The 13,588-nt window shown below is 39.7% G+C and overlaps 2 protein-coding genes across 3 annotated transcripts in view; one reads left to right on the top strand and one right to left on the bottom strand.

Moving 5' to 3' along the window:
• IRAK3 (interleukin 1 receptor associated kinase 3) overlaps positions 1 to 1,662 on the bottom strand; it is a 60,738-nt gene extending 59,076 nt beyond the window's left edge. The window contains exon 1 of the mRNA XM_036094722.2: positions 1,311 to 1,662. Within this exon, the coding sequence (XP_035950615.1) occupies positions 1,311 to 1,365 (55 nt within the window). The 5' untranslated portion in view covers positions 1,366 to 1,662. The remainder of the gene's footprint in view (positions 1 to 1,310) is intronic.
• A 39-nt stretch (positions 1,663 to 1,701) lies between these two features.
• The window catches only part of TMBIM4 (transmembrane BAX inhibitor motif containing 4), a 28,838-nt gene continuing 16,951 nt past the window's right edge, over positions 1,702 to 13,588 (top strand). The window contains exon 1 of one of the 2 annotated variants that reach the window (XM_036094723.2): positions 1,702 to 1,919. In XM_036094723.2, coding sequence (XP_035950616.1) covers positions 1,823 to 1,919 — 97 coding nt within the window. In that variant the 5' untranslated portion in view covers positions 1,702 to 1,822. Of the gene's footprint in view, positions 1,920 to 4,738; positions 4,744 to 13,588 lie in introns of those variants that run through there. The other variant, XM_078076234.1, reaches the window with a different exon arrangement.

The following is a 13,588-nucleotide window of genomic DNA, read 5'->3' as shown; positions in this document are numbered from 1 at the left end:
AAATTATTAAACATTTCAAAATGGTGACAACTGAGCATTAAACCAAGTGCAAGTTCCTTTTGAGAGCAAGGCCCTGTGCAATTTCCCAGGTTACATGTCAATGAAGCCAGCTCTAGTTTGAGTCCCAGTTAATCCACAGCCTTTTCAATATTTGGAATTGTCAACCTCTTAATTTTAGCCATCTGTGTAGAGATACCTCATTGTGGCATTTATTTGCATTTCTCTGATCATTAACGAGGGTAAGCACCTTTTTAAGTTTTTTAAGCCATTTGGGGTGTGTGTGTGTGTGTGTGTGTGTGCATGTGTGTGTGTGTGTGTGGTGTTCTTGTTTGAGCCTTTTGCCCATTTTTCTATTGGCTGCCTATTTCTCTTCTTTTTCTTCTTGATTTGTAACAATTGTTTTTATATTCTGGGAAGGAGTATTATGTAGATTACATAATGCCTTCACCCATTCTATGACTTGGTTTTCACTCTTATAAATATCTGATTACTAGTTCAAATTTTTAATATAGTTTAATTTGTCAATATTTTCCTTTGAAGTTAACTGTTAGTTTGTATCTGGTTTCAGAAATCTTTGCTTTTCTCCAAATCATAAAGATATTCTACTATTATCTTCTTAAAGTTTTATTGCTTTGTCTTTCACATTTAGATCCACAATCCGTCTGGAATTTATTTTATGTAATTGGTAAGAGGTAGGGGATCAAACTTTCCTAATGCTGTTTTTGGTCAATAAAAACATGGATTTGCAGCTCAACTCCAGTTTGTCCTATTTAACAACTCCCTTTATGATTTTATATTAAAATGAGTAATATGCTTATAAAATGAAAATCATAAAAGGTAAGATTTTTCTGCTCATCTTTATGGAAGTGAGTTTAGTTCTTTTGACCAAAGCTCCAACAACATCAAGTTTAAGGATTTAGTTTCATAATAGACAGTTCCACAGCTATTCTGAGCTCCACTTATTAAGTCTTTTGAGTGTTATGGTTAAGGTGGGGACTAGGCAAATGTGGGTGGGTCAAAATAAACTCATCAAAAAATTCCAAGGAATCCTGGGATGATATTACTCTGGGCATATCTACACCTCATATTTGTATTGACAGCAAAACTATGAGTATTCACTCTGATCCATTGTATTTGCCATCATTTCTTTTAGATTAAAACGATATTCCCTCTTCCCTGCCTTTGGTCATGGCACTCTCCGATGTATTCTACATCTGGCACACAGTGACCTACCTTTGTTTATCTATCCAGTCTCATTCTTTGTCATCTCTATCTTACCTTAACTGAGCTTTGCCCCCCTCTGAACCTACCTGCATCACTCCAGTCTTCTCTGGTTGGCGCTTGTCTTCTGTGCTCATGGGGCATTACCTCTTTCCGAAAGCCCGGTTTATAGAAAGTGCTCGAGAAATTTAGGGAATATTATTAATATTAAAAATAATTAAAAGTGTATCTCCCGTGTGATTATTGAAGGATTATGTGAACGAGATGGGTATTTGTTGAAAGGACGGATGGATGGGACTTCGCTTCTATCACTTTCAGCAACTCTCCAGGTCAGAGGATTTAAAAAGCTTGTTGAGGAAAAATCTGAGAAAAGTTTCACTTTAGATGACGCAGAGAACGTAATTCATTTCCTCTCCCGCCCCAACCTGCAGCAACCTCCTTCCTCTCAGCCTAACTGAAGCGTTGGGCTGAGCGCATCGATGAGCGCGGGCTGCGCTCGGCTAGTTGGGGCTGGATCGCTTCACCCCGGAAGTGGGTTGAAGGCCGTTGAGCCCGTGTCGTTTCCCTAGCTCGGCGAGGTCGTTGGGGTGCTGCTGCCGACATGGCCGACCCCGAGTCCCGCTACCCCTGCTCCTCCATCGAGGACGATTTCAACTATGGCAGCTGCGTGGCCTCCGCCAGCGTGCACATCCGAATGGGTACGTTCCCACTCCCCGTCCCTGCGGGCCGCCCCGCGCCGAGCCTCCTGCGCTGTCGGCCTCTGGGGGTGACTTTCGGCTTCCTCCGGCAGCTCCTCCCCGGGCCCGGCTCGCAGGCGGAGCGCGGGTCCCCAGGGGTTCAGAGGAAAGCCCTGCTTCCCGCTTCCCGCTCCCCGCCCCCGCGCCCCGGGCTCCGCGGAAGAGTGCCCTCCCCCGGGAGTGGGGAGGAAGAGCTCCCTCGGCTCGGCGGAGGCTCCCAGGGAGAGCGCGGCTCTGGGGAGGCGTGGTGGCCCCATAGCTGTGCGCTCTGTTCGGGAACCTGAACTGGAGCTCCTCCCACTTTCATCCTGCCTACTCCGCGTAGAAAGGGACATGGAAACCTCGGCAGCCTTAATTTGCCATCTTTGTATTAAAAGAAATCAGGGGTTACTTTTTAAGTTGAAAAGAAGTTTATTATGTGATTATTGTGATGTACACCTGAATGCAGTTATTTGCTTGCATGTTTTTGGTTTAGGGGGTGTGGTCGCGTTTCAGGTTTCTGTTTACTTGTCTGTCCCCTTTGCTGGATTGTAGGATCTGTGAGGACAGGGACCATATCTGTTCTTGTTCACTATTTAGTGTCTCGCAAGACCTGGAACTCAACATAAGTTTAAGTATTAATTGAGGCAGTTGCTGGAAATGGAAGCTTTAGAGGTCAATCAAAATGCAATATTAAGTTTTAAGTTATGCAGTATTTACTGAATTTAAAATGCTTAGAAAATGTAAAAAGCTTAGTTTCATGTACGTGGAATTCATTGTCCGTTCTAGTTCAGCCAATTGATACAGAAGTTGTCCCATATTTTCATCCTATCCCTGTGGCTGGAACTTGTTCTGGAAAAGGAATTATGAAGATCTGATGCACTAAGAATCTTGATCCCTAACATCTATATTTCTGGAATTGAATTTTGGAGTGATTTTGGCAAATGAACATAGTTTTTTAAATTAAATTTTTAATTGTGGTGAAACACATTTCATTAAAAATGTACCATCTTAACCATATTTAAGTGTACAGTTCAGTAGTGTTAAGATAATCAAGTTGTTGTGCAACCAATCTCCAGGACTTTTTAATCTTGTAAGCCTCAAATTCTGTACCATCAAAGAACTCCCTGTTTTCCCCTCTCCCAGTGCCTGGCAATGACCATTTTACTTTCTGCTTTATGAATTTGGCTTCACTAGATACCTCATAAGTGGAATCATACAGTATGTGGCTTTTTGTGACTGGTTTATTTCAATTAGCATGTTTTTAGGTTGTATCCTTTTTTTTTTTTTTTTTAGAGAGGGAGGCAGGGGAGGGGCAGAGGGAGAGGGGGAGAGAGAACCTTAACCAGACTCCATGTCCAGCGCAGAGCTCTTCTTGGGGCTGGATTTCACAACCCTGAGATCATGAGCCTAGTCAAAATCAAGAGTCTGACACTTAACAGTCTGAGCCATCCAGGCGCCCCAGAGTGTATCCATTTTGTAGCATGTGTCAGACTTTCCTTTTTAAGGCTCAATAATTTTCCATTGTATGACAAAACCACATTTTGTTTATCTGTTTATCTACTTGTAAATACCTGGATAGCTTTCACCTCACTATGAATCATGCTGCTATAAACCTGTGTGTACAATACCCCCTTGGGGTCCTGCTTTCAGTTGTTTTGTCTGTATACCCAGAAGTGGAATTGCTGGATCATATGTTTTAGTGAAAAACCTATTTTTCCCTCCTGAATAGGGAAAGAACCCAGTTCTTCCTCCTTTGTTTCTCCTTTACTGCTCACACAGAACACTTCAGTTTTGATACTTGTGGTCACCAAAAGTGTGGGATTTTTTTCCACATCAAACAGTTCTCCATGACACCAGCTCTGTGTCCTACAATTGAACTCAATTCTGACGCTACCTCCCAGTGGATAGTATCAGATCCCACAGGTTAAGGTCTCAGTCCCATAAGACTGCTCCCACCCCACTCCAGATGCAGTTGTAAGTAATAGGTCCCCAGGTCCCCCCCACCCCATAACTTGTCAGACTTGGCTATAGATCGAAGGTTCGCATGTTGGGTTTGATTAAATTTACCAGAGCAGCTCACAGAACTCAAGGAAACATTTATATTTACCAGTTTATTAAAAGATACAGATAAACAGCCAGATGAAGAGAGATGTAGTGGGAGGTCTGGGGGGGTACCAAGCACAGGAGCTTCTGTCCCCAGAAAGTTTAGGTGCGTTACCCTTCCAGTATGTGGACGTGTTCACCAACCTGGAAGCTCTCCAAACACCTACTGATAATGTTTTATGGAGGCTTCCTCACTTAGGCATGATCAATTATTAACTCCATTTTCAACCTTTTTCCTTCTTCCCGCTTCAGCAGGGCTGAAAATTCCAAACTTGCTTATGGCTTGTTCTTTCTGGTGACCAGCCCTCATCCAAGAGCTCACGTAGCGTCACCTCAGTAGAACAAAAGACACACCTATCACCCAGGAAATTATAAGGGTTTCAGGAACCCTGTGTCAGGAACTGGGGTGAAAGACCAAATATTAGAATGAAAGATGCTCTTAGTGCTCTTATCAGTTAGGAAACTACAGGGGTTTCAAGAGCTCTGTGCCAGGAACCTGGGGCAGAGACCAATATATATTTTCTATCATCTCACAATATGGTAATTGTATTTTTAGTGTTTTGGGAATCACCATACTGTTTTACATAGCGACAGCACCATTTTATATTCTAACCAACATTGCACAAGTGTTCTAATTTCTCTGCATTCTCACTGACACTTGTTCGTTTCCCTGTTTCTCTGAAAGTAGCCATCCGAATGGGTGTGAGGTGATATTTCATTGTGGTTTTGCTTTGCATTTCCCTAATAATCAGTGATGTTCAGCATCTTTTCATATACTTATGGGCCATTTGTATCTTCTTTGTAGAAATGTTATTTAAGTTCTTTGCCCTTTTTAAAAATGGACTTTATTTTTTTTTAAGCAATTTTAAGTTCACAGCAAAATGAGTGGGAAGTAGAGAGTTCCTACATAATCTGTCCCTACCCATACATAACCTTTCCCACTTTGTTATAATCCATGAGCCTAAATTGACACATCATTATCACCCAAAGTCCATAGTTTATATTAGAGTTCACTCTTGGTGTTGTACATCCAATGGGTTTTGACAAATATGTAATGACATAGATCCACCATTATAGTATTATATGGAATAGTTTCATTGCCTAAAAACCTCTCTGTGCTCTGCCTATTCATCCTTCCCTCCCACCAGCCCGTGGTAACCACTGATCTTTTTACTGTCTCCATGGTTTTACCTTTTCCGGAATGTCAGATCGTTGGAATCATACAGTATATAGCCTTTTCAGATTGATTTCTTTTACTTAGTAATGTGCATTTAAGATTCCTCCATGTCTTTTCATGGCTTGATAGCTTATTTCTTTTTAACACTGAATAATATTCCATGGTCTGCATGTACTGGTCTTCTATTCTATTCCATTGTTCTGTATGTCTGTCTTTATGTCAGTACCACACTATTTTGATTCTCTAGCTTTATAATAAGTTTTGAAATCAGAAAGTGTGAGACTTCAAACTTTGTTCTTTTTCACTATTATTTTGGCTGTTCAGGGTCCCTTGAAATTCCAAATGAATTTTAGGATGCATTTTTCTATTTCTGCAAAAAAGGCCATTGGGATTTTGATAGGGATTGATGTGGGATTGGGAGCAAATGGTCAAGAAAGAATTCTGGAGATTTTTTTTTCGGTACAAGGAGGTGCTTTTATTATAGTACAGGGACAGGACCCGTGGGCAGAAAGAGTGGCGCTTTTGCCGTATGAAGCTGGTAGTTATATGTGTACTGTTCAAGGGGGAGGGTACATGCAGGGAGTATTAGCTCATAAATGTCTTATTTGAATTTCTACTCATAAAACTGCTTTCTCAAGATTTCTCCTGTGATTATCACTCAGCTCAATATTAACTATCAGTGAGATGTACAAGCAGTCATGAGACCCTCTAAGAATGTAGCAACCAGCACTTATTTGATCCTTATCAAAACTATGCAGGCTATAGGTCAGCTTTCTGGGCCAAAGGTGAACATTTTTCTGTTTTTATCCCTCATCAGGGATTACATTAGATCTGTAGCTCTTTTGTGTATGGTATGGACATTTTAACAATATTCTTCTAATCTTCTAATATTGTTATGTGAACATTGGATGTCATTTATTTGTGTCTTTCAGCAGTGTTTTGTAGTTTTCAGAGTACAAGCCTTTTACCTTCCTGATTAGATTTATTTCTAAGTATTTCATTCTTTTTGATGCTATTGTAAGTAGAATTTTTTCTTAATTTGCTTTTCCTTTTTGGCTTGCTCATTATTGGTGTATAAAAATGCAACTGATTTTTGCATGTTGATTTTGTATCTTGCAACTTTGTTGAATTCATTTGTTAGTTCTAACAGCTTGTGGAATCTTTAGGGTCTTCTACATGTAAGATCATTCACTTTGTCAAGACAGATAATTTCACTTTTTTTTCCCTTTCCAATTTGGATGCCTTTTATTTCTTTTTCTTGCCCACTTGCTCTGGCTAGGACTTCCAGTACTATGTTGAATAGAAGTGGCAAAAGCCTACATCCTTGACTTGTTCCTGATCTTAGAGGAAAAGTTTTCAGTTTTTCACCGTTGAGTATGATGTTAGTTGTGGGCTTGTCATAAATAGCCTTTATTATGTTCAGGTAGTTTCCTTCTATTCCTAGTTTATTGAGTCTTTTTATCATGAATGGTTGTTGAATAATGGCAAATGCTTATTCTGTATCAATTGAGATGTCATCTGTTTTTGCCCCATCATTCTGTTAATATGGTGTATTATATTGATTGATTTTTGTATGATGAACTATCCTTACATTCTAGGAATAAAACCCACTTGGTCATGGTGTATGATCCTTTTAATCTGCTATTGAATTCTGCTTGCTAGTATTTTGTTGAGGAGTTTTGCATCAATATTCATCAAGGATATTGGTCCGTAGTTTTCTTTTATTGTAGTGTCTTTGGCTTTGATATTGGGGTAAAGCTAGTTTACAGAATGAATTTGGAAGTATTCTCTCCTCTTCAGCTTTTTGGGATGGTTTGTGGAGGGTTGGTTTTCAAACTCAGCTTTTTACTATATGTTTGTTTAAACCAATAAGGCACTCTCAGATTGCATTCATCTGTAAAGTGGACAGTGACCAATGTGATACATTAGAGTAATTAAGAACTGTTACTGCAAGAAAAGAGAGTGGATTAGAACTCCTGGCTACCACATAGATAACAGAGGGAGAATGGGAGTCTCTGCTGATCCCAAAGGTGATCAAGAAAGAGAATCAGTTACTTCAGGGAAGGACAGGGATAGAAAATGGCAGCTAGTGCAGCAAATTACATTTCTGTGGATGTGGTATCAGATGTGTGAATAGAAGGCATTTATTAGAGAAATTTTATTGAATTAGGATACTGTCATTAAGGAAAAATTTGAATCATTAATATACATTTAATAGATAAACTACATTTTTTTAAACTACATTTTTAAAGGGACACCTGGGTGGCTCAGTCGGTTAAGCATTTGCCTTCAGCTCGGGTCATGATCTTGGGGTCCTAGGATTGAGCCCTGCATCGGGGCTCCTTGCTCAGCGGGGAGCCTGTTTCTTCCTCTGCCTGCCACTCCCCCTGCTTGTGCTTGCTCATATCTTTCTCTCTCTAACAAATAAATAAATAAAATCTTAAAAAAAAACTACATTTTTAAAAAAGCAATCCCTTTTTATTGCAGGTAAAGGTAGTGAGGAAATAAAAGTTTTGGAAGTCTCAGTTGCTGTCCTTAAGGCATTAGTTGGGTTGGCCAGTGGTCAAACTAATCTGTGATAGCAACTTAATGAAATTCTAAACTGCCAGGTCTGGAGGGAATTTAGGGAAGGAAGTGAGAGTGTGTGAACCAGAATAATCTAGGAAAGCTTCAAGGAGGAAATAGAATCCCAATGGAGGGCTGGGTTTGGATATATAAATGCTAAAAAATTTTTGTAATAACAATATTGTTATTTTCTCTGGAATTACAGTCCCTAACATAATATACACATGTTTTACAGAAAACTAAGTTTCAAGACACTTGTCTAAAATAGCATAGTTCTTTGCAGTAAGGTTGGGGGCTAGAAACCAGGTTTCATAATCCCTAGGTAAATGCTCTTTCCACCTGTCTGCATATGTAGACTGTTTTTAAAAGAAATAATTTGCCTTATACTTGATTTACCTTCCTATGTCTCACATCGCTATAACAATGCTGATCAAAATACCAGAAACTCAATAATTCATGAATATTTAAATAATGCAGGAGCATTTTACTTAGGAGCTCTGATAATTGGGTTGGTAATTAAGCTGACTACATCCGTATTAAAAAAACCGGTTCTCATCTGTCTCTGGTTCTTTACTAAATAAATGGTAAAACAAAAATGCACCCTCACCCCCACTTTTAAAGCAAATTAAGCTTTTTTTTTTTTTTTAAGCAGGTTAAGTTAGCTAACCTAATGCCTTAAGGAGAGTAACTGTGACTTCAAAACTTTTACTTCCTCACTGCCTTTAGATGCAGTAAAAAGAGGTTCCTTTAAAAATGTAATGTGTATGTTTTCTGGGAGATACTTTTGGAATATTATATCTAAAATTTCATGGCTCATTGGGGGAAAACACAAATCATGAAGCTACAGACAAATTATGTGAGAATGAATTTCTGAGTAAAGTCTCTATCTTGAACTCTTTACGGTACCAATTAACCTAGTTTAAGTAATTGTAATATATATGTAACATATAATAGTCATATAATATATATGTATTATATATTATATATATGTATATATATTATATATTATCTAATATATATGTAACATATAGCATATAATATTAAACTAGTCTAATATATATGTATATTATATATGTATATATGTAACATACAATATATATGTAACATATAATAGCATATAATATTAAGCTAGTCTATCTTAGCTATATGTATATATGTGAAACAACTAAAACATACTATTTTATAGACTCAGAAGCAGAACATTATAATCTATGGGATTATATTATACATTACTGCAACTTTGTATTTTCATTTATAATTTTTTTTTATTTAAAAAATAGCAGTACATATAGCTTTATTATATTCTTTTTAACTACAGTGGGCTTTCATAGTATGTATGTACCATAATTTATTTAATCATCTCCTCTTGATATTTATATTTGATAGATTTAGGCTGTTACTTTTTTATTTCTTCGAATAGTGCTGTAGGGAAAATCCTTCCATATCTTTGTGAATTTCTCCAAATACTGCTCTAGGGTAAATTTTCAGAAGTGAAATTATAGGGTCAGAACAATATGTGCATTTTAGATGTGATTGATGTCATCAACTACCCTCCAAAGAGATTGTACCTGTTGACTCTCAACAAACAATATATGAGGGTACCTTTTTTGCACCCTCACCAACACGGAGTATCATCAAACTCTTTAATATTTGGCAGTCTGTTGGAGCCGGGGTTGGCAGACATTTTCTACAAATAGCCAAACCGTGAATATTTTCAGCTTTGTGGGGCCTTGAGGCCTCTGTTGCAACTACTGAACTCTGCCTGCGTAACGCAAAAGCAGCTGTAGATGATACATACATAGGAGCACGTAGTTGTGCCCAATAAAACTTTACTTATAAAATCAGGTGGTGGACTGGAGTTAGCCCATGAGCCTTAGTTTGTGACTCTCCTGGTTGGTAAAAAATATTGCCTTGTTTTAATTTTGCATTTTCCTTTATTTACAAAACTATTGGGCCTTGTACTGATATTAAGGATATAGCAGTGACCAGACAACATTTCAGTCTTTATGAATTGTAATTTGGATGGGGGAGCTGGGGAGACAGACCTTAAAGAAATAAGCAAATAAATAGATTACTAACTTTGATAAGTTCTCTGAAGACAAGAGAGTGCTGGAACAGACGCTGCGGTTTCAAGTGGCAGCAGTTTTAGTTAAGGAATGGTCAGGGAAAGAGCTCTTGAAGGAGATGGCAGTGGTGATCTATGAGAAGCAGCTAGCTACATTTATTAATTATTTATTGCTTTATAAAAAAATTACCCTCAAACTTAGTAGCTTAGAACAACACATAGTTATTATCTCACACAGTTTCTGAGAGTCAGGAATCTGGAAGAGGTTTGGCTTGGTTCTGGCTCAAGGTGTCTCATGAGATTCTACTCAAGATGGGGGCTGTGGCTGCAGTCAGCTGAAGGCATGACTGGGCTGGAGGGTCTGCTTCCTGGAAATCTTACTCATGTGGATGTTGACAGAAGGCCTCTCAGTTCTTTGCCACATGACCTTCTTCATAGGCTGCTGTGTGTCCTCATGGCATGGAACCTGGCTTCCCCCAGAGCAAGTGATCCATTGGAGAGCAATTAGGAAGCCATAGTGTCTTTAATGGACTAGTCATGGTTATCACACACCATCACATCTCCCTTATTGTATTCATTCGGAGCAAGACACTCAGCCCAGTCCACACTCCAGGGGAGGGGATTTAGGCTCCACCTTTTGAAGGTCCGTGTCAAATAATTGGTAGGCATGTTTTAAACTACCACAGCCTTTCCTCTGGTCACAAGTTTTTCTGTTTTCCACTTGCAAGCTAATGCCCTCTAGAAGTCTTATTCCAGTATAGCATCAGTGCAAAATCTAGAATTTTGTCATCTAAATCAATTTCAGATGTGGAGAGGCCTCTTGGGTGTAGTTCCTTAATATCCTCTGAGTATATTTCCTCTTGAAGACTTTGGAACTAAAGAGACAATCTGTACCCACATACCCAGTATCCAGTGGTAAGACAGGCATAATGTGGTAGTATTTTTTCCAGTAAAATTCTTCCAAAAACTTTGTGGGTTTCCTGTGATTCTTAATGGTTCACTCCATTAGATACAAGCCACACCCAGAAATGTCTTAGAGTGAGCTTAGAGGAGTGACAATTTCCTCAAGCTTCTCAGAAGCCCTATTGTTTGAATGGTTTCTCTGAGGTGCAAAATTGGAAATTTGTGAGGTTTTAACAAAGGATTTTATGATCACGTCCTCTGTCTCTCCTCTTGCATTTTAGTGTAAGCAGTAAGAGGCCAGCAAGTACCTTCAATACTTTGGAAATCTCCTTAGTTTGATGCCATACTTTGTTAGGTACATTTTCTACTTTCCATGTTCCCACAGGTGGCAGTGTTGCTAATTTTTTTTTGCCACTACAAAACAAGGATTTTCTTACTTTCCTCCAGTTTCCTTTTTTAAAGATTTTATTTATTTGACAGAGACACAGCGAGAGAGGGAACACAAGCAGGGGGAGTGGGAGAGGGAGAAGCAGGCTTCTGCCGAGCAGGGAGCCCGGTGCGGGGGGGGCTCGATCCCAGGACCCAGGGATCATGACCTGAGCTGAAGGCAGGCATTTAACGACTGAGCCACCCAGGCGCCCCTTTCCTCCAGTTTCCAATAAGGTTTTCCTCACTTCCCTTTAAGCTGTGACCCACAGCCTCCTCAAAGGTATCATCCTCCTATAAACAGTTTCTTCAAGGTTTTTTGAGTTTTTACCTTAAAGACCTGCTGTCTTCCACCCATGCCTGATTCCAAAGCCTCTTCCATATTTTAGGTTTTTAGTTTGGCAGGACCCCACTTTCAGGTACCAAAATCTAAACGAGTTTTCTATTGCTGTGTAACAAATTACCACAAAACGTAGTGGCCTGAATAAATATTTTTTTATCAGTTTTTGAGAGCAAGGCATCTTACTGATTCTAGAGCAGGATTTGTCATAGGATCTAGTCAAAATGTTGGCTGGGGCTGAAGTCAACTGAAGGACGTACTTCCAAGAAGGCTCACTCACATCACTATTAGCAAAAGACCTTTTTCTCACTGGCAGTTGGCAAGAGACCTCACTTTCTCACTACATGGATCTTTCCATAGGACTCCTTGAGTTTCCTTACAACATTGGCAGCTGGCTTCTCCCATAGCATTCATTCTCTGTGGGGCCAATAATGGCCTCCAAGAGGGTGAAAACTGGTTCTTGAGGTGGAGGGCAAAAAAATCTCAGATTTTACACGGGTTTGTAGCCTTCCAAAGAGCCATGGTACATAAACAAATGTAGTTTGTTTGTGGCATTAAAATTTTATTGGAGGACTATTAGGAAAATAATATCCAGAAGGCTCCTTAGGCACACAATGAAAAAAGGTGGAGAAACAATGCCTTAGAGTGAGTCCTCTAAGAAAGAACAAGTAGGTAACTGTATTACTTTTTTTTTTTTTAAAGAAATACTTCGGTTGATTTATTTTATTTTTTTAGAAGATTTTATTTATTTATTTGACAGAGAGAGAGAGAGATCACAAGCAGGCGGGGCAGAGGGAGAGGAAGAAGGAGGCTCCCGTCCGAGCAGGGAGCCTGATGCGGGGCTTGATCCCAGGACCTGAGCCAAAAGCAGACGCTTAACCGACTGAGCCACCCAGGCACCCCTAATTACTTTTTTTTTTTTAACTGAGGTATAAAAAATTGCCTCTTATGACTTAGTATTAGAAATAACACACATTGTCGCTTGGCCTTATTCTTTTTATTGGAAGTGAGTCCCTTGAAGGGAGTGTCAAAGAGTGTGGATGTTTTAAACCACCATTCCATGTAAAGAAGGGTAAAGGCATTCCAGGCAGGGGAAACAGCAAGGGCAAAGCCCAGACAAAGAAGGAGTTGGCGTGCTTGGGGAACAGAGAGGTAGGTAGTGTGGGTAAAGCTAGTGAGGAAAGGAAGAGTGGTGTGAGCTGAGGTTGCAAAAGTTGTATATCGGGTAGGGCCTTGTAGGCCCCATAGAAGCTTTTAATTTTATTCTAAGTGTTTAAGCAGGGAGTCACGTGACATGGTTCATTTTATAAAAAGTTCACCCTGACTGCTGCGTGGAGGATGGTTTGGGACAATAGGTGGGACAGGAGTGGAAGCATGGAGACCAGTAAGAAGAGGACTTTAGTAGTAGATGAGAGATCCTACAGCTTGTAACTAGAAAGATATCAGAGGAGACCAAAGAGGTGGACGTGTTGTAATTTGTGAGCGGGAGCTCCAGTAGGTGTGGATGGATTGGGAGAAGGGAGGCAAATCAGAGATGATGCCCACATTTTTGGTGTGGGGAATGTTGGTGCTGGTTACTGATGAGGAGACTGGGAGAAGGACAGATCTGGATAGAAATGAAGAGTTGCTGTTTTGACCATGTTAAGTTTGAGTAGAAAGGGGGTAAATAAAAGTAGAAGGGGGAGAAATCAGGATTCAGAAAAAATTGAAAGATAATTGCTGTTTGGCTTATATTCTTTTCCTATCGGCTCTTTTTTTTTCTCTGTGAGCTTGGTATATATAGCCTTTGCTGTGTTTTATATTAATTATTCAAAATGAGTGTCAAATGTTGCTTTTTCTTTGAATTTGATTTAAGATCCTTTTTATTTTTTATTTATTTTTTAGAGATTTATTTTAGAAAGAGAGTGTGCCCACGCACAAGTGGGGGGAGGGGCAGAGGGAGAAACTCAAGCAGACCCCCTGCTGAGTGCAGAGCCAGATGCAGGGCTCCATCCCATGACCCTGAGATCATGACCTGAGCGGAAATCAAGAGTCAGAAGTTTAACCGACTGAGCCACCCAGGCGCCCCT

This window comes from Halichoerus grypus, chromosome 6, assembly GCF_964656455.1.
Source record: "Halichoerus grypus chromosome 6, mHalGry1.hap1.1, whole genome shotgun sequence".
Taxonomy (NCBI): domain Eukaryota; kingdom Metazoa; phylum Chordata; class Mammalia; order Carnivora; family Phocidae; genus Halichoerus; species Halichoerus grypus.
Note: the sequence above shows the minus strand (reverse complement) of the source record. Positions and strands in the feature narration are given on the sequence as shown.